This window comes from Oryctolagus cuniculus, chromosome 6 (assembly GCF_964237555.1).
Source record: "Oryctolagus cuniculus chromosome 6, mOryCun1.1, whole genome shotgun sequence".
Classification (NCBI taxonomy): domain Eukaryota; kingdom Metazoa; phylum Chordata; class Mammalia; order Lagomorpha; family Leporidae; genus Oryctolagus; species Oryctolagus cuniculus.
The window spans coordinates 158,662,420-158,683,910 of record NC_091437.1 but is presented as its reverse complement, the minus strand read 5'-3'; the positions used below and the strand labels follow the sequence as shown (position 1 = coordinate 158,683,910).

Sequence of the window (21,491 nt, the reverse complement as noted above, 5' to 3'; positions counted from 1 at the left end):
CTGTGACCTGGGCTGACAGTGGCAGGGGCAGGATTTCTAATGGGAGACCTGGAAGGAGAAACAGCAGCGAGAGCTTCCAAACTCACCACATTGCCAGGGACAAAGACATTGAGGTACAAGCAGTCTTCACTGACACTGGGAGGTGCAGGTGTTCGGGTGCCTGGCTGCCAGCAGCTGGCCCTGCAGAGACAGACCACGTAGCTCCCGGGAGGAGCAACCAAAGCGACACCCTTGTCTCCCCAGTCACCCATCACCCATGGCCAGAGCTCATGGCCCCATCCCAAAGGTCTGAGGTCTCTCTCCATTTCCAGGACATGGGAGTGGCCAGCGAATGGAAGGAGAGACAGAGTACCCCTCAGTCTCCCCCCTGTCAACTACCCATGGAACACCACTCCCCAGGGATAACATGCCAACCCAGAGGTAGGGTGTGACCCCAGCAGTCCAAGTAAAGAGGAGAAGCAAGATGATGGTGGCTGCTGCCTTGGGCCTGGGCTCTTCCTAGCTCAGGCGTGCAGACCTTGCACTGGATGCAGAGTCTGACGTGCCGTCTGTACCACAGAGCCCAGGGCACCAGTTTGAGCTGCTCCTGGTGTAAGAAGCCGGATCATGCTGAAAGGCTGAGCGGCCCTCACCTGCCCGCAAGGCAACCTGACTCATCACCCAGCCTCACTAGCCCTGAGCTACACACACTGTCCACTCAGGACTCCGTCACCTCGCCTGTCACGTGGGCCCAGCCTGACAGTAAGACGCCTTAGTCAGTGCACCCAGGGGTGGGGCAGATTTCAACCCTGCCTCTCTGTACTCCCTCTACCATGGTCAGGGCCTACGCCGTCACCATCCTTTCCCCTAGAAGACTTCAAGAGCCTCTTGGTACACGGCTTGAGGCGAGCACTTCAAAAAGGCCACGGCCAATGCTTATTAGGAAACATCAGCCCTTGGGTTTCAAACTTCTTGCACCAAAATAAATGGCTTCGTTAATTCCATTTCCCACAAACTTTATGCCAGGGGCCTTAAATCTGACCACGGGCAGTACTGGACATGGAGGGTGACAGTGTGACACCGCCAGGCAGGTCTATGGGATGCCTGTCGGCAGTGAAATCCTCCCCACAGGCGCTCTGGGTGCACTTCAATTGGGAGAACATCGCACAGCTGTTCCCCAGCACCTCAGCTATGGAAAGTGGCATCTACGCGGAAGGAGCGGCAGAGAGGAGTATTCTCAGGAGGGGAAGAAGGATGTGCACGCTTCACGCAACAAACCTCCTTATAATACTCTCACTGAGGGGAGAGGAAATCCTCTTGAATTTTTTCATTTGCTCATTTCCTTTCTCTTCAACGCTGTGTCTCCCAGCCCCTAATTAAAGCCCCCATAGGCTGGGTGCTATGCAGTATCAGTTCGGTGGATTCGAATGGGAGCAGAATTTTCTGGGGAAGTCATCAGAACGCATTCCCCTCAACCCATACCTCGGCTTGGTGGCATCCCAGGAGCCTGTCCAGTTCGAGGGCTCTGGTGCCCGGAAGCGGCTCTCTGCCAGGGGTGGGGCGGCATACGGAACTCCAAGGAACTGATCCACTTGCTTCCATGATGCACCCAGCTGGATGACCACGGACCTGCCTAGCAGCTGGCCGTGGGTGGCAATGGACACAGAGGGTGCAGACGTCTCAGAGCGGAGCAGCGGGGTGCCTGGCAGGGAGGCAGGGTGAACAAGGAGGGGAGGCAGCAGTGAGTGCTCAAGTACGGGCATCCTGAATGTGCCTGAGGCACAAGGAAATAAAACGACTGTCTTTTGCAACTTGAAAATGTCAGTAGTTCATTCAGATCCACAGCTTGAGTCTAATCAAGTTAGTTTTCCATGTGAACAACAAAAACAACAGCACAGCCTGCTAATCTGTACGAGGCATCAGATGCATGCCAACTGTAGCACCGATCCTTCCTATCATGGGTGCATTCTTCCCAGGTGGCCTGCAAGGTCCCTGCCAGCCCAGGCCTGCAACTGTTCACCAGCACCGGGGCCTTTAAAAAGCAGACAAGATGCAATCCTCCGAGGCGGTCTGCAGAAGACCTCTACGCCAGACTCACGGCCAGTCCCAGCCACCACTGCTGTGCTGAGACGGGTGGAGTCCTCCTAGTAGCAGGGATAAAGAATCAGGCTGTCTTCTACAATTATTTCAGGTCAGGTTCCCGCTTCCCCCACCAAATGTGTTTACTGCAAACTTACGAAACGAAAGGACTTCAAGAACTTTTGGATTTCAGAACTGCAGCAAAAGGGCTGCAGGCTTGAGGGACATTTCAAAATCCTGCAGGTGGGGAGCCTGCTGGGACATTAAGGCGCTGTCAGATTCAAAGCTCACCTTTCTGACCTCCGACTCTGACCACGCCCCTCTTCACACTGGGTCAAGAGTCAGTTCCATCTGTGCCCCTTCTGTGCCTCTGCTGCCAGATGCCCATGCTGGCAAGACTCCCTTCCTACTGGCTCACGTCCAAATCCCCCCGGCCCCTCAAGTTCAAGACTCAGGCACCTCCTGCCATCCCTGCTTGGTGCCCCAAAGCCACTTGGGCCCCCCCTCCCTGAAGTGCTAATCTCCTGCCACACTTATCAGCATCTTGGTCACCCTATCTTATTTCCTCTACTGCATTTTCTTTCATTCATTCATTGATTCAGTGAACTTTTGTTGCGCCCAGGCTTGGTGCCAAGCACTGTTTCCAGGAACCTGAGACCCGCACGGGTCTGATTCCTGCATCTGACTCAGGGTCCTGCGTAAAAGGAATGATAAACACCGTGGAGGGAAGGCTCTCAGGAAGCCTAAGAGCAGGCTGTGGCCTGTTGGTCCCTGCAGCTCCTTCTATCAAAACACACGCCCTGCAATGATGACTAAGCAGGGATGTGGGGAGAGGAGACAGAAAGACACACAGACAGACAGATGTCTCTCCATTCCTCAAGAGCTTAATGTATAATGTATAGTGTATATGTTACACATTATACATATACATCGATGTATAATGGTATACTGTGGTGGTTCTCAGAGGGAAGTCAGTTCTGTCCCCAGGGGGATATGACCATTCTAGGAAACCTTTTTGGCTGTCCTTAGGCTGCAGGAGATGTCACTAGCACCTGATAGCAGAGGCCAGGGACATTGCTAATCACCCCACACTAGATAGAACTACTTCCCACAACCAAAAATTCTCTGGCCCCAAATGCCAGTAGGCTACAATGTTGAGGGGCCCTGGAACCATGTCTGTTCACAGCTTCCAGATCACAGAGGGTCAGTATGGTGAGCTGGAACTGATACAAAGATATTCCAGAGAGATCACAGAAAATCCAATTAAAAGATACGTTTGGGGGCTGGCACCATGGCATCCTGGGTTGGGCTACCACCTGCAATGCCAGCATCCCATATGGGTGCTGGTTCAAGTCCCAGTTGCTCCAACTCCAATCCGGTTCCCTGCTAATTTACTTGGGAAAGCAGAGGAAGATGGTTCATATGCTCGGGCCCCTGCACCCATGTGGGAGACCTGGATAAAACTCCTGGCTTTGGTCCAGTGCAGCCCTGACTGTTGGGCCATTTGAGAAGTAAATCAGCAGATAGAAGATTCTCTCTCTCTCTCTCTCTCTCTCTCTCCCTCCCTCCCTCCCTCCCTCCCTCCATAACTCTTTCAAGTAAATAAATATATCTTAGAGAGACAGAAAGAGAGAGAGAGAGTTTATTTGGGTCAAAAAAATCAGAAATTCTTGCATCATTTTGCATATTATGCATTTCCCATGAACTTCTAAAATATTCTTCCTAGACGGTCTGGAAAGTGCAGTAGGCCTGTGTTTTACATGATGCAATGGCTATTAATTGGAAAAACCCTGGAATCTTCTGACCTTCAATCCTCCCCCATCCTCTGTGGAACAGGAATGGTAGCGGCCTCTAGAACACAACCACGTTAGGAAAATGGAATGACGTCCATGTGTTCCAAGTGCAGGAGTTCAACACATGCATGAATGGGTGATGGAATGAGTGGAATGCAGAAAGCAGTGAGAATAAGGGAAGCAAGGAGAGGGTTTGGAAGAGAAAGAAGAGCGAGCTAACAGAGGCCTCCCCACGGTAAAAACAGGGGAGTACGAGTTAGAACTCAGAATGGAAACTCAGGGTGGAAAGTTGCTGTTATTTTATTTAAGCTGGCCTCCATCACGGATCATGACGGACCTCACCCCCACAGTTCCTTCTCACAAGATTTCCTGCTCAATCAGAAATCAAAGGCTCTCGGGCAAGTCTTCAGGGCTGTGGCTGCTGAAGGGGCAGACCTTCCTTTGCTACGCAGGAAACAGTCACATTTCATGAACGTGGCACCAGCTGCAGGCGAGAGCAAAGCCAGAAAAGCACACCAGCAAAAGCATTTCGAGGGAATGCAAGCTGCTTTCTCAGGCACTGTGGCATCCGATCCTCCCGCAGAGGCTGCCCAGGGAGATCAAACATGGGAACATCGTTAGCTGGGCAGTTCCGCCCTTGAGCTCTTTTGCAGAACTGGTGGAGTCTCTCCCAAACACCCACTCGCTCAGCCACATGACTACCTGGGTTCAGAGAACTTTCGGCAGCTGTGTGCGTTTGCTGCAAACAGGCTGCACATACACGCATGTGTGCGTGCATCCTTTCTTGGAAGTGAGCATTTCCCAGTGGATTTTAGTTCATTCATAAAGAAGCAATAGGTACACGATTTGGTTCACAGCACTCAGATCTGGATGCTCAGGCATCCTCAGCGGAACAGTCACACAGGTTGGATGCACTATGGTGAAACGCGCTATTAAAATCAATCTCCCTTAACTGACCGATGTGACGTCCACACAGGCAGAGAACAGGACTGCCAGTGGAGGCCCATGAGGCCCTGAGCCCTCCACACAGAAGGACCAAAGTATCCCCAGCTGAGGGAGACAACGCCCTGGGCTGAGGCTGAGGGGGAGGATGAGGCAGACGAGGAGGGAACCATCAGCCTCAAGACAGGACCGAAGGGCTGGCAGCGCTCTAGGACAGGGTGGGGCCAAACCCAACAACCACGTGGTTTTCCAACCAAGATTTTATGGGACCACAGTCACGTCCACTGGTTTCCTTACAAAGGATTTTCAAAGTGTTCATGAAAATGTGTATCATGAAAAACTATGCATGGATTTCAAAACTTTTGTAGCAAAATCAATTTATCTTTAGTTCCACTTCCCACGAGCTTTCCGGGAAAGCTGTTAATGCTGCTTTCACACTGTAGCGGCAGTTGAGTGGCTACAACAGGACCATGTGGGTAAAGGAGCCCAAAATATTTGTCATGTAACTCTTTACTGAGAATCCCTGTGACCTCTGTTCTAGGAGACAAGATGGCAGACATCGGCAATGCCTTGCAGTCACCTGTCTCACTCAGGAAACAAGCCTAACAGGGAGGGGCTTCGCCAGCCTCCCCAGCCCTCGGGTGTCCTGGTGTCCAGAGTCTCTGACTTCACTTCCTGTTGGTTTTAGATGCTACACCCGCCTTGCTCACTCCACCCTTCTCTCCCCAGCCCCTAACACAAAGTCTGACACATCTCATCCAGAAACAGCCCCCTCTCCAAAGTGGCTACAATGAGGTGGGTGGGCAGTGTGGCTCTGAGGGAGGGGCTCTCCACCGGAGACAGGGACCCTGGCTGCAAGTGTCCCCTCCGCCCCTGCGAGCTGGGTGCATCGGAAGTAACTGCGCTCCTCTGGGCTCCAGCCTCCCGATCCCAGTGGTAGGAATACAGCCCTCACCCCACCACCTCCCAGCACTGGTGTAAGGACTAAATGACGGAAAAGAAGGCATGTGAAAGAATGTTCTAGACTATGAAATGGCCATGAAAAGTGACCTAGGAAATTCAAAGGCCAAGATGGCATCTATAGCTCAAAGGAATAATGGAATCCAAGGGCCACAGAAGTCGTTTTTCCTACTTTCCTTCAGTCCACCCCAGGTGAGTGCCACCTGGCCTAGGATAACTTGGGCCAACTTTTCCCTAAGTATCAAAGGCCACTGCCCACCAGGTCGCCACGTGAGCAATCATTCACAGCCACACCCAGGTTGCCAGCAATGGCACAGGCTTGGGCCTACCTGGCTTCCGGTAGATATGGGTGGCCTCTTCACGGAGCAGAAGTTGGCAGTTTTGACCCTGTAGGCTATGTGTGCAGCTCTGGGTATCAGCATAGAATATGCACCTCACAGCTCCAGGTCGGGTCTGCAGGGTGGTGATGAGGCAGGCCTGGTGTCGGGAACATTCTGAACGGAAGAGGACGAAGAGAGCGCCTTAGCCTCAGAGTTCTTATCTCAGTCTTGAAACATGTATACATCCAGGCATGCATGCACGCATCCATCCATCCATCCATCCACTCACCCATCCACGTACCCATCCATCCATCTACTCACCCATCCATCCATCCATCCATCCACTCACCCATCTATGCACCCATCCATCCATGTATCCATCCATCCATCCACTCACCCATCCATCCATGCATGCATCCATCCATCCACTCACCCATCCATCCATCCATCCATCCACTCACCCATCTATGCACCCATCCATCCATCCATCCACTCACCCATCTATGCACCCATCCATCCATGCATGCATCCATCCATCCACTCACCCATCCATGTACCCATCCATCCACTCACCCATCTATGCACCCATCCATCCACTCACCCATCCACGTACCCATCCATCCACTCACCCATCTATGCACCCATCCATCCATCCATCCATCCACTCACCCATCTATGCACCCGTCCATCCATCCACTCACCCATCCATGCACCCACCCAACCATCCATCCACTCACCCATCCACCCATCTGTGCATCCTTCTATCCATCCATCCAGTTGTGCAATCACTCACTTATTCACCTGAGTACCAACTAAACATCCTAGTCACCACACCAAGAGCTGGGAAATGAAATGCAGAGATGGGGAGCCCAACCCCTCTATCAACCTATTTTCCACATAACAAGCAGGGATATATTCATTCATTTAACTTGCAAATGTGGCCTTGTCATTCTGGACTGGGAGATTTGGTCATGGGAGACAAGGCTTTCCATGCTCCAGGCCCTGCCATCCTATTCAGCCTCTTCTCTCTCTGTCTGCTTTACTTCTTCCCCAGCTGGCTACATACCCATCATGTCCTCCCATGGGCTATGCACTTAATACTTTAAACTACTTCATGGCATAAAATGGTGAGGGCAGCTCCCAAAATAGTGCAGCTTTATTGGATTGGGTTAGTTGTGTGTGGCTTAAGACCCAATCCCTAATGCAGTCTCTGTGAACAGTACCACCCAGAGTGGTGCAGTGCACCACCTGCACTTCTGTACACGGTGGTCCAATCTGTTTGATAAACATGGTTTTGTGCATTTTATTATCCAATCTCATGGGAAAGGAGAACCATGAAACTCATGGAATCTCAGAGGCACTCAGAATCTTGGATGAGTGTAAGTGATATCTGGTCTCAGCCTCCTTTACAAGTCAAAAGTCTTTGCAGAATGTCCCAATCAAACAATCACCTGGTTTTTATTTGAATGGCACCAGAATTCACCACCAGTGACTAGAAACACTCTAAAGGAATTATGTATCTGTAGACAGTTTTGCCTATTTGAAAGTTTTTCAAATTGCATTGAAAAACATCTCTTGAAATTAGAGTTTTACCCATAGGACTTAGCTCTGCCCTATGAGATGGATCAACACTGGAGTACTTTCTCCTCACCAACTATCTAAGGCTGGTGTCACACCCTTGCTCCTCCAGCTGATCTTCCTCAATGTTGCTCTGTCACTGGCTAGTTCACCTTTGCAGGTCCTGACTACGGGGTGCCTCCCATGGGAATGAGAAGACCCCCCACCCACAAGGCACCCCAACTTATCGCAGGGTCTCCTGTGCCTTTCTAAGGTCAGAATCTTAGCAGCACTCACATGAGACCACATCCTTCCCCATGTTGGGGTGGAAACTCCCCTTACCCAACAAGCATAGATCTCGGGCAGCAGAGAAGTTGCTGACGGCAGCAGTGCTGATGTGGGCAACATCAAACTTCCTGACAGATGGATCCACAAGTACTGAAGCCGGTGCCAGGGCCTGCCACGAGTCCAGAGAGACTGCAAGAGAAAGTGGGGGACAGTCACTCAGAGATCACCTGGGGTGCACCAGAGAAAGCCCCAGGTGCACCCTTCTCCTCGTCTCCATTCTCATATGACCCTGTGCCTTTATGAATAGCTCCATTCTAGGACTATTGGTCAAATTTTTTCCTGTGAGCCAAGCTCAAGAGATACAATGGTTAAAAAACAAGACAAACCAACAAAGAATAGTATGGCTGTTCTATTAATCAATTCCCAGTGGAATGGGAGCCAAGTAGAGAAGAAAAGGAAACCATGGTGACACGGTTGTTACAATGCACCGGTTAGAATAGTATTAGGTACCAAAGACAGTAACCGGCTTAGCGGGCCTGTCATGCAGCAACCCTGTGCTTCCTGAGTGTGCAATGTTCTTAGTCTATATCCCATCATCCCCCTCAAGGCCAGTGCCCTCCTCCTCAAGGCCAGTGCCATCCTCCTCAAGGCCAGTGCCCTCTGCAGTACACACTATGATGGGCTGCCCAGTGCCCCAGTCAGGACTGGCCAGCCTCCTCCTCCTTCCGCTGTTGGGAGCTTGGTGGCTGGTGGCTTTCAACTGAGTCTGCATCCAGGAACTGCCCTTGGTCTTAGAGAGCTGCCTCCCTTCCCTAGGGATGGCCTGCATCTCAAAACTAGTTCAAGAAAGGAGACCAAGGCCCCTGATCTCAACATGGGTGACTGAGAGGTCAGCCGGGCTGCAGAGCTCACTGGGGGATCTGTGGGGCACTGCTTCATTCACACTGCAATTCTCCCAGGGCAGGGGTTTGGCTCAGCAGTTAGGATGCCTGCCTCCCATAGGAGTGCCTGATGAGAGCCCCAGCTGCTCTGCTTCTGATCTGGCTTCCTGCTAATGAGCAGCAGAGGATGGCCCAAGTCGGGGACCTAGATGGGAATTCCAGGCTCCTGGTTTTGGCCTGGCCCAGCCCTAGCTGTTGTGGGTATTTGGGGAGTGAATCAGGAGATGGAAGATCTCTCTCTCTTCCTCCCTCCCTCTCTACTTTTCACATAAAATGAAAATCTTAGAAATAAATAAAAAAATTCTTTTCTTCCCCATCGTGCCTTCACTTTTTCTTGCAGGTGCTCATCCTGAGGCCCTGGGTACCAGACTTCCTGCATGCAAATCTCCATCTCAGAGTCTGTTCCTGGAAAGCCCCAGCACAGACATCGTCTCCTACAGAAGATGAGACGCAGACAGGCTCACACGACTCGTGGAGGGTGCACTGCTCCCGAGCTCGGAAGGAAATGAGAACGGGCTCGTTGTGGCTACACAGGCTGTGCCCTGACTGCTTTTGGGTGCTGTCTCCCAAGTCCTGCATGCAGGGCAAGGCTGGCTTGGTATGATGGTGGGAGGGCAGGTGCCGCAGCCAGCTGCCGGCATGCACCGAGATGAAGAGCTATGCTGGAGCTCATCCCGTTTGCTGCAAAGGTCGTGGCTAGAGTCGGGCAGTGCATCCTTGCAATGACACAGATCCTGATCCTCTGGCGTGAAGTCCCACCAGAAAGGAGGACTGTGAACCTGGTCAATGGGTACAACACTGTCCACAGACAGCAGCAGCGAGGCCAAAGTGCTGCCTCCGACAGAGCCCAAGTAGTCATTTGGGAGCTCCGATCTAAAAGACCCTAGAGCCATGCTCAGCAGAGGCATCACTGGGACTCAGTGGAGAAACCTCCTCTTCCTCTCTCTCCTTCTTCCTTTGCTGTTTACGAAGACCACAGTAGCTTACCCTTTTAATAAACCTCAGCATTGACCTTGTGTTAGCAGGACACAATGGCAATCTCAGGTGTTGCTCAAAACATAGCCACTTCAACAACACATCTGATCCCCCATGGTGCCCCAGATGGCCTGTGGGATAGGGGGCCTGGCCTAATGCCTCCTCTACAAGTCGAGTCAGAAGCTTGGAGAGGTTAATGATGTCCATGAGGACAGGGAGACCTGGGGAAGTGAGCCAGTCAGAAGAGAACCAGGCCTCTTGGCTCTGCGCAATACCCTCCTGCCCCCTCTAGGTTTCTCTGAAGATAAGCACCCTTTCCAGAATGTGGTCCCCAGGGATGAAAGGTCCTGGAGAGCACCTCACTGTATGACAAATCTGTCTCTGCCATTAGAGCACTGGGAGCATCACTAAAACAGAATGCTAAATAAAGCAGCAAAATAAGCTGCGCTACCACTGTCATTTCAGCTAAAAAGAGAGAGAGGAAGAAAGCAAAGGTTCACCCAGCGACGCCACCACACAGTGTCTGCAGGTTCCCAGGAGTTCAGCAAGCGGCAGGTGGAGCCCCACGCTGCACCCTGGAGCCATGGGAGCCACGGGCACCGGCCTCGCGTCAGCAGCTGTGACTTTGAGCCTGGGACCTGGCTTCACCGCAGACAAGTCTGGGCTTTCATTTTCTTAAGCTTCTCCCACAGGCTGCTCTTTCCAGGGTCCACACGAGCGGCATTTGTGCACAAACCAGGAGCTGCGTATTTTTAGATGCCGGGTGCACTGCAATTTCAGAGAAGAGCTGGGAGGGGCTTCGGGCCCAGCGTGCCAATTATGGTCTTAAAATGGAAGCCTTGGCCACACCCTGTGCTTAGGTTGCTGTTTGGGGAAAAGCACTGTAATTGAAGAGTGAATCCCATCTCCAACGTGAAAGCCAGCTTGTCTGCTGCCATCCCTGGAGCCAAGTCCCTGCCATGCCCTCTACCTGTCCTTCCTCACAGTGTGCAAGCACCCCACCCCGGGGAGGGCAGGGGACCTCTGACACACCCTTTACTAGTCAATTGGCTGAGCCCACGCCAGCTTAGCCGGTTCCATGGCAGAGCTGGCCAGGGCTGGAGCCTCAGCGCCCCCAGGTACAGAACCCAGGTGGATGGGATCACAGCAGCTTTCTATCCCACCCAAAGGTGATTTTTCTCCTAAACAGCAGAACCTATGGTTTATTCATTCACCTTCATGTTGTTTTTTCTCTTTCTTAAAACAGTTTGTAGATTGCCATGCCAGCAACATCTATCAAAAAGCACAATCTCCAATGAATTGGAAATGCATCCTTAGCATGTTAAATACTTGTATTTACAAATGGTTTGCTTTGGTGGGTCTCTCTGTACGTTCTCGCTCTCCCTCTGCCCTGTATAAGCCACAGTCACTTTACAATGTAGGTTATCATCCGGTGACACAATTCTTCCCATATTATTTTACTTTAGAAAATGTTTTCTTGGCTATATATCATTCTGATGAAACTGAAAACCAAGACTGCTCCTTTGAATTATTTCTGGGAATGATTTTGAGGTTGAACACATGAGAGGGTTTTTTAATTTGTATTTTACTGTATTTAATACCTGATGTCATTAAGAATGGGATGTGATATTTTTCCATCCTATTTTCAAAGTGGTTATTGCTGCAAAAAGAACAGCTGTTTATTTGTGTGTTCATGTTTTCTAGCAAGGCACCTCACAGAGCTCACCATCAATGCAACTCACAGACAAGAGTGAACTTGGGTGCTTCACTGGGGCTCCTCTGACGATAAGACTGGGGCCAGCGTGCTGGCACAGCAGGTCAAGCCACCGTCTGGGACTCTGTCATGTAAGTACCTTCTCAAGTCCTGGCTGCTCAGCTTGGAATCCAGCTCCCTGCTGATGTGCCTGGGAAAGCAGCAAACGATGGCCCCAGTGTTTGGGCCTCTGCACCCATGTGGGAGACCCAAACGAAGCTCCTGGCTGTGGCCTGGCCCACTGCGGCCATCTGGGTACTGAACTAATAGACAGAAGATGTTTCTCTCTCTTTCTCTCTCTGTGTGTCTCTCCCTCTCTCTCTGTAACTCTTTTAAATAAATAAACCAATCTTTAAAAAAATATATAGCCCCCCTCCTCCAGTATGGTAGCAGCCACAGGGCTATGCTAGGACGCGGCAGGAGCAAGCCTGTCGCTGGCTGGCTGGGCAGGCACAGGCCCGTTCCTGCCATAGCCCTCAGCTTGCGCATTTGAAGGATGAAGGAAAACTGCCTTCCAGCATTTTTACATAAGATCAAGGCGCTGAAACTCTGACGCCCTCCTGCACACACATTCACAGCCCCATCTTCTGACGGAAAACATCACAGGGGCTTTCTTAGGACACAGCAAGGGGTGCCAGCTGTGAGGCAGCCCAGGGCCCACCCAATCCTGACTCCGCGCCCTGTGATCAGAGCCCCTCAGCACACATCCCGGGGCAGGCTCTCCGCGGAGTGGCTGGACGAAGCGTCAGAGGGGCACCCACGTGGGGAAAGAGCAGAGATCTGAAGCCCTTCAGACGCGCAGCCTCTCAGTTCCCAGCAAACCTCCCTGACACTGCGCTGGCACAACAGAACACACTCCACACCGCTGGCCCAGCGCTGAAGGCCACAGTGTGCTCCCTGGAGGGACTGGCCCAGCGGGCCAGGCACACCCATCCTGGGCCACAGCAGCACCCAGACAACTGTCTTCCCACCAGAGGCCACGTTCAAGCACGGGGAGAATTTTGCCCTTGATAGCACGTACAAAAAAGAAAAAAAATATATTAGGTGTTCTGTTGAAAACAGAGCCAAAAAGGAAGGGGAATAAGAAAGACAGCCTGGTTAGCTTGTGGTCATTTGACAGATGGGACCAGAGCTGTCCCTGGCTTAGCAGTTCCCCAGAGAGAAACGTCTGGCACCTGCAGCAGACACACCTGGCCTTTCTGACGTTGAGGACATCAGAAAAAGGCCCGGATGTGCTGGGCCCTGTACTCTCCAGGGAGCACGCTTTCATCGGTAGCTGGATTCAGCATGCAGAGTGCTCACCATGACACCATGGAACCCCGTCGTGCTTTCCTTGTCAATGCTGTTTCCAGCGCACAACACAAGAGTGGCAGCAAATGCCATGGGCCAAATGGGGTCCGCCCCCACTTTCAGACACTGAAGCCCAGACCCTTGGTACCTCAGGATGTGCCTCGTCCAGAGACAGGGTCTTTATTGAGGTACTGGAGTGCAAATGAGGTCATCAGAGTGGGTCCTAATGCAAAATATCCGATGCCCCCATCAAAAGGGAAAACTGACCAGAGATGCTCCCGAGGGAAGACGGGCAAAGACAGAGAAGCTGCCACAGGAGCCCAGAGCGGAGGTCCGGGCCAGGTCCTTGGCAGAAGCCCGCCATGCTGCCACCCGATCCGGGACTTGCAGCAGCCAGATTCCCGAGGCAGTGTCTGCTGTTTAAGCCACGTGGTCTGCGGCCGTGAGTGCGTCCTTGCTGAAAACGTCCACTCGTGGATTTGCAGAACCTGCTCTCGCCCCGGTGCTGCTCCCTGGCCTCGGGACCGTGGCCGAGCACAGACAACAGCACACGTGGAAGTGGCTCGTGTTTATGGAGCCTCTCCCGTGGCCAGCACATGGCGATGTGCTGCGTGCGCTTCCAGTTCACCCCCACACAGCCACCAGCTGCTCACGGCCTTCAGGACACCCCCACTCCGGGCACCGGCCTCGGGATCACTTCCTGTGACTTTGCTGTGACTGAGTCAGGTGCGCTCGGCGTCTGCATGACTGTCAGGCGTGCTCCGCGTCCGCGTCACTGTCGGGCGTGCTCGGTGTCTGCGTGACTGTTATTTCGCTGTTATCTGGCAACAGGAGCGGCCAGATCACCTGCACTCGTATCACAGAGCTCTTCTTATGGGACAGGGGTCACAGGTTCCACCCAACCTTCTGGACTGTGGTGGGGGAAGGGATGGAGGGAGCGAGGCTGGTCCCCTCATTCCATCCAGTTGTTCCAGATGTATCATTTCCTCTATGTGCCACGACCGAAAAGCAGGTGAGCTCTGGGCGTGGACGCAGGCTGAATGGGCGCTGCCTGCTCACTGCTTAGCTCGTCAGGCATCCGCCCTGCCTATCAGCCGCCAGTGCCTGAGTGCTCACCACTGAGCTGCGCTCCTGAATGCTGGCGGTGCTGGCCATCCCTGGGGAGGCAGGACATCTTCAGCAGCACGGTGAATGCCAGCAGCCTGGATGCTGCGGGGGCCAGCCCTCACCACGGCCAGCATGCTGCTCTCCCAGGCCCAGAGGTCATCATAATCCCTTACTCTCTCTGCAAGTGCCTGGCCTCTTGCTGTCCAGGAAAAAGGGGACCACTCCCCCCCGACACGTCTCCAGGCCAAGGCGTCTCTCCCTCTCCCCTAACACAGAAGTGCAGCTGTTGGACGTGCTCCAGGGCGTGTTCTTCCTCCCCCATTCACTTGTCACTCATCCCCCACCCAGACCCTGCAAAAACCCCAGCACTGCTAGATCACTGCTCTGTCCCTCCACGCTGACCCTTCCAGGCTTTGCATAAGAAGGTGCTCGAACCTCTCCCATTACAAAAACCACACCTGCCTCTAACCCAAGGTTTCTTTACTCAGGTTTGAGTGTCGAAGGACCCATTTTCCCAAAAATACAGGGAAAGAATCTCTTCTGAATGGGAGGGGCGTAACTATTTTTAATCCACTCTCATGGGTGGTCCATGCATACATGGGATTACTGGCACTAATGTGTCAATTTGTCCCGTCTTTCTCTTCATTGCCAAGAATTTTGGGGAAACAGTGGGGCTTCCTCAAATCACCACCATTCAGCTTCTTCCCGTCAGCCCACTCAATTTGTAAAGGGCTCTTGATGATGAACCCAACGAATGTTGCAGCCTCCGGCTTGCTTGCAATTGCTGGCCACGTCCCCCTGCCCTGGTTTCTATGACATCTGCCACTGGGGCTTCTCCCACTTTTCCATCTGCACTCCTGGCTTCTCCTCCTCTGCCCTTCCCGTAACTACCGCTGTGGCTTCTGCTTCTGCCCTGGACCTTCACCACTCACACGTCACACACTCTCCATAGCGATTCACTAGCCTCAACCGCTTACCTACTACTGTCAGCGATCACACCCAGGCCAAGACTTTTGCTCAGAATTATACAGTCAGTGCTTACTAGGCACTTCCAGGCTATGGCCCCCCACACCCCAGCTCAGATGTTGAAGGCTGAACATTTGAACATTTAATCTTACATTCAACCCCACCCACATTCATCAGCTGGTTCCTCTAGCTCGGGGTCGGCACCGCCAGCCTTGGGCCACCCAACTTGAAACCCTAAGTGTTGTCCTTGACTGGCGTTTAAGTGGTCTGAATGTCCACCTAGAGAGGACACTAGTAGGAAGTCAGAAAGACAGCCTCCAACCCTAAATCTCACATTCAACCTTTACCTACCCTCCATGGAGTCAACGCCCCACCCTCACTTAGGCTTCTAATGTCCCCCAACCAAAAAGGATGCTCAAGATGTCTCAGGGTCTGGTGCCCCCCTGGCTACCTCGCACATCACTTGATCGCCTGCCCTCACCTGGCAACCTATCGGAATACTCTGTATTGTATGATGCTGTACCACTAATAGAGAACCACACTGTTCCCTCGCAACCCAAAGACAGCTTATTCGAAGGACAGACTCAAGCCATCCTTCAAACCCAACTCAAATGTCATCTGCTCTGCAGGCCCTCCTAAGACTCCTTCCTCCACCGCTACCCTAACAGTTTTTTTCCTAAGTACCAAACGATGCCTGTGCTCCACTATCACGCTGTGCTGTACTGTACCTTCCTGGTAAATCAGGATCTCCTGGAGATCAGCAAAGGTTTTGCCTCAGTGTTCACTGAAGTTCAAGACCTATCATGATACTGTGAGAAAAACACTAACAATAGAAGTAGAAACAGCTACAGCCTGTGCTTATTAAGTATTCACTGCACCCAACAGGAAGAATATTATCCCCGTTTTCCGTGAACTACCCCATGAATAAGTGTGTACTGCACGAACTAAATAATGAAGTCCTTAATTAATGGGCACTAATTCTTTACACTTTCATCTCTACAAAGATGAAGATTATTGTTCACAGGCTTAAGGCCTCACTAAATAATGACTGAATAAATTCACAAATTGATTTATTAATCACAGAGGAAGCAACTAATAGGAAGTTGACAGAGATCATATCTCACTTTCACGCGTTGCCTCTCGGTGTACAAAACACTTTCATTTGTACTGTAAGAATCGTAGGTGCAGCACGCCAGGCACTGTCACTGTCACCACCGTGCAGAGGACTGAGCTGAGGCTCAGAGGCGCCACACAGCACACCCAGCAGCACAGCGCACGACTTCCCAGCAGCACGTGTGCAGAGTGCCCCCTCTCCAAGTCCAAGCACAGCTCTGCTTCTCCCTGTGACTCGGCTGACATCTCCTAAAGCGGTGGCCTTTAGTGCGTGCCCACTCCGGGCAGAAGTTTCTAGAGACACTGATGGTTCCGCAGCTGTTGGGGCTGTGAGCTTGTGGGCTGGTGAGTAATCATCTTTCGTGCTAACTTCAAAAGCACTCCCAGAGAAAGGTCTAATTAAGAGGAAGCACCATACACATGAACCAGACTTGGATCTACACCCCCCATGTCCTCATGAAAAATTACCAAGTTCATCACAAGCAAAATTCCAAGTGGAAGAAATTCAAAGGCTTAGACAGAATCTGTTTTCTAAGAAGTCTGATTTCCTTTCAAGTGAACACCACTCCCCCGGCCAACCTGCCCCAACTCCCAAAGGCTTCCTGGAGCTGGCATGGGCACTCATACTCAAGATGAATTTCTACAGACTAGATATTTTCTAAAGATCAGCGTATCAGTTAGACACTTGGAAAATTATTTGAAATGTTTTCCTAAATAATTTTAGAAAACCAGTTTATTTTGTAGTGTTAGCCAAAAAGTGCCCTTTTTGTCAATAAATTCACCTTGCATTCATAATTTTCATACAATGAATGAAAAGTTGCTAAAAAAAAATCATGGACTGGCTCACTGGTTGGATTTCAGAGGAGATGCTGAAGTCCAGAGCTGTTCCTCAACATTTGATTTTTCCAATATTTGATTTTTTTTTAAATGCAGATAGGTGCTGGTTTAAATTCTGTCATGTTTCACTTCTAGTCTTTTAGTGTGGCAAATCATTTTATTTTCACTTAAGCATTGGTAATTTGGAGTAAGTGGTACTAGCTAAGAAGTAATTCTGTGATTATTTTGTACTCACTGTACATGGATCATTTCTCATCTATAATGTGCCCCAAATGCAGCTTCATTTTCCTCATACCTTGATGCAGAATAAAGTTTTTCATCATTAAAAAAAAAAAAAAAAAAGAGCGTCTGACCTGCTCCGTCCCGGGGTCACCGTGCCTGATCTTGGGTGGCCGGCACAACCACAGACATGCCGCGGCACAAATGCACACAGAGCCAAGCGGAGCCGAGCAGACGTCCCAGGACTGTGCAGGGCTGCCCGGGGATGCTGAACCAGCATGGTGGACTGTGGGAGCCTGGCCTGAGCTCATAACTGATACGCTGGCGGGAACCCAGACGGGCAGACCCCTGAGGGCAGCCGTTACCCTCTGTGCTGCACGCCCCTCTAGTCACCACATGGCATGGCAGCTGCTGCGGCTGTCATATACCAACTGCTGGCTATAGGCGCGGGGCACCTCAGGTGTGTGAGTTCACCCAGACATCACAGCAGCGTGGGGAAGCAGCTAGCACTACGAATCTCACCTTAAGGAAACTGAGGCTCAGGGCAGAGACTTGTCCTAGGTCATACAAGGCAGGAGCAGAGCTGGAATAGAAACGAGATCTCCCCCAAAGCCATGGTCTCTGTGCCTTACGGCTCCTACGTCAGCTAAGGCCCTCTGCTTGTCTACTGGTAAGGTGATCGCAAAAACATAGGGAACAAAGCCACGTGCTGCTACAGCCCCACTGAGCCCACCACTAGAGTTGCGCAAATAGAAATGAAGAGACACTGAGAAGTCGTCTGAGCCAACCCCTTACACAACAAGGGACTTCATCACGTGTTTATAACATAATGTCACCATTTTAAATCAGCTGTTAAAATCATTCCAGTCCATACAACTAATGGGACACCATCTGTGGGTCCCAGTCAGGGAAGGTTCCAGACACCACTGGCTGTGCAGGCCGGTCTGAGGGGCCCAAGGAAGGGCAGCCTGCCGGACAAACTTCTCCCGCGTCCCTGACGATGGTCTGCATGTCTAAGAAATGAGATCTTTCTGGTTTATCCTCTCAGTAAACTGTGACCACGCGTGGGAAAAATGTATGAAAACAGCAGTGTTTTTGCTTCAGCATGGTCTGATTGATTCCATGTGGATTGACAGGGGACGCCAGCATGGCACTGGGAAACAAAAACAACAAACACTGTTCTATCCCACGCCACTCCGTGATAGCTGGCGTGATCCAGCTGAGCCAGGTGTGGACGAGGGAAGGAAGGTGAGGCCACACCCTCTACCCCACGATTGTGACTGAGGGCATTTTTGATCCTGTGTTTTCTGATTGACTTCAGGCTGGGAAAAAAAATATCTTCCCTAGCTAAGCAGGAGATTTGAAAAAAAAAAATTAAGGCTAAGCTTAAATAACCAAGAGATAGGTCTTAGGTTGGCATATTTCCTTCTTGGCTTTATCTCCTTTAAACTCAATTTATGTGATGGACCAGATACAAAATAGGTGCTGTCTGGGGAGGATGTTACTGGGAGTGATGGGGTGGGCTGGGGGGTCCTGTTTTCTCCAAGATTCCAAGTTCAAAGGTTTAAGATCTAGACATTCAGCAAAGAATTATCAAGAGTCTTCCAGGCTCCCTAAGTACAGCCGCCCAGGTTGTGTACTGCACTACTGCAGGGGTAGCATTCATAAAGACTACCTATGAAAGGGCCCTGTAGCCCTAACCCTACTACTCCTCACTGTCCGTCGTCACCAGGCCTTAGGCCTGTAGTCCTAACCCTGCTACTCCACACTGTCAGTCATCACCAGGCCTTAGGCCTGTAGTCCTAACCCTGCTACTCCGCACTGCCAGTCATCACCAGGCCTTCGGGCCTGTAGTCCTAACCCTGCTACTCCACACTGTCGGTCGTCACCAGGCCTTAGGGCCTGTAGTCCTAACCCTGCCACTCCACACTGTCGGTCATCACCAGGCCTTAGGGCCTGTAGTCCTAACCCTGCTACTCCACACTGTCGGTCGTCACCAGGCCTTAGGGCCTGTAGTCCTAACCCTGCTACTCCTCACTGTCCGTCGTCACCAGGCCTTAGGCCTGTAGTCCTAACCCTGCTACTCCGCACTGCCAGTCATCACCAGGCCTTAGGGCCTGTAGTTCTAACCCTGCTACTCCAGTACTGTCAGTCGTCACCAGGCCTTAGGGCCTGTAGACCTACCCCTGCTACTCCACACTGCCAGTCATCACCAGGCCTTAGGGCCTGTAGTTCTAACCCTGCTACTCCAGTACTATCAGTCGTCACCAGGCCTTAGGGCCTGTAGTCCTAACCCTGCTACTCTGCACTGCCAGTCATCACCAGGCCTTAGGGCCTGTAGTCCTAACCCTGCTACTCCACACTGTTGGTCATCACCAGGCCTTAGGACCTGTAGTCCTAACCCTGCTACTCCGCACTGTCAGTCGTCACCAGGCCTTAGGACCTGTAGTCCTAACCCTGCTACTCCGCACTGTCAGTCGTCACCAGGCCTTAGGACATGTAGTCCTAACCCTGCTACTCCACACTGTCAGTCGTCACCAGGCCTTCGGGCCTGTAGTCCTAACCCTGCTACTCCGCACTGTCGGTCATCACCAGGCCTTGGCAGCAATTTCACAGGGAATCTCTTCCAAGCTTCCTTACAACCTCTTGGAGGTAGGCGTCATCATCTCATTCCACAGGTGAGGCAACTCGGACTCATAAACATCCTGTAGATGGCTCAGGGTCACAACCCTAAGCAGGGGCAAAGGAGGGATTCAACCCAGGTGGCCTGACCCTCTCGTCCAAGTGGCTTTCTTTCTTTTTTTTTTTTTTTGACAGGCAGAGTGGACAGTGAGAGAGAGAGACAGAGAGAAAGGTCTTCCTTTGCCGTTGGTTCACCCTCCAATGGCCGTCGCGGCCAGCGCACTGCGGCCAGCGCACTGCACTGATCCAAAGCCAGGAGCCAGGTGCTTCTCCTGGTCTCCCATGCGGGTGGCAGGGCCCAAGTACTTGGGCCATCCTCCACTGCAGTCCCGGGCCACAGCAGAGAGCTGGCCTGGAAGAGGAGCAACTGGGACAGAATCCGGCGCCCCGGCCGGGACTAGAACCCGGTGTGCTGGCGCTGCAAGGCGGAGGATTAGCCTATTGAGCTGCGACACCAGCCCCCAAGTGGCTTTCAATACTCTGCCATCACCACCCACCACTAATACCATTCACTCATTCACTCAACAAACATTAATTGAATCACACTTAATCACTAACCTGGATCAAAGTGGAAATTGATGTTGATATACTCAAAATTCAGTAACTGTAAGTAAGTACTATGTGGCACCAACTGTATACCAGACAATTTTCTAAGTGTGAGGCATAACCATGAATCACAAAACCTAACCAGCAATTACAGGTCATGGAACCCTACATGTGCTGAGAACACAGCAGTGAGGAACAGAGAGGACCCCGGCCCCTCACGCCTGCCCTTCCAGAAGGCACAGACAGCACCCAGCAGCGAGGGAGCCGAGACAACAGGGCAGGGTGAAGGGCAGACAGTGTGGCTGCGAGCTGCTTTGGATGGGTGCTCAGGGGCCCTTTGAGGAGTGACTGGGCTCAGAGCAGAGGAGGAAGAGTCGGCCTTTGTCCAGCCTGCAGTGCCCAGCACTGAGTAGGTTCTCACTAAACACTTGCTGAACGAACAGCGAATGAATGAGGGGAGAAGTGGTGCAGGCAGGGAAAACCACAACTGTGTCGCAAACCCATCTCCTGCCCAGCGGGCTGTCAGCTCCCTTGGCACCCTAGGGAGACGTGAAACCTTCGGGGCTGGGGCCAGCTTCCTCCCAGCTCCCATTCTCCCGAGGCCTGTCACTGCCGTGGCCCCACTTCCCACTTTCTCCTTCCCAGTCTCAGAGAGTCAGAGAGCAAGTCCAGGGGGTCATCAGGCACGAGGCTGCATGTGCAGCACACTCAGCCGTGGATGACGGCCTCCCGGCCCGCAGCGGCCAGTGATTAACGCGAACCCTGCGGCACGCACTGGCTCGGCAGTGGAGTTGACCACACGCCGAGTGTTGCGGCTGTTCCCTAAAAGCTCACAAGCGAAGGCAGGGGTCAGGGTGCACCAGCCTTGCCTTGCTGGGCCCTGGGATATGAAACCTGCTCTGGATAACTGTGCTCATGGAACAGGGACAGAGTTGGCCCCATGAGCCCCGTCAGCAGTGTGTATGTGTGTGTTTGTGTGTGTGTATGCGTGTGAGCCGTCTGCGTATCAGAAAGGTTTACACACACTAAACAGTGCTGCTGTCAGAGCCTGTCCACCCAGGCCTTCTTGCCCAAGGACTGAAAGTGCTAAGAATGAGTCTCGTGTGCCTTCGGGGCCAGCAGCCCGGGGACTGCAGCCAGTGTG

At 52.1% G+C, this 21,491-nt stretch overlaps 1 protein-coding gene across 1 annotated transcript in view; it reads right to left on the bottom strand.

Moving 5' to 3' along the window:
• TG (thyroglobulin) overlaps window positions 1-21,491 on the bottom strand; it is a 229,798-nt gene that overhangs the window by 102,788 nt on the left and 105,519 nt on the right. Inside the window, exons 36-39 of the mRNA XM_051844054.2 lie at window positions 7,973-8,107; window positions 6,083-6,247; window positions 1,462-1,681; window positions 87-180 (exon numbers count right to left, since the gene is read on the bottom strand). Coding sequence (XP_051700014.2) covers window positions 87-180; window positions 1,462-1,681; window positions 6,083-6,247; window positions 7,973-8,107 — 614 coding nt within the window. The remainder of the gene's footprint in view (window positions 1-86; window positions 181-1,461; window positions 1,682-6,082; window positions 6,248-7,972; window positions 8,108-21,491) is intronic.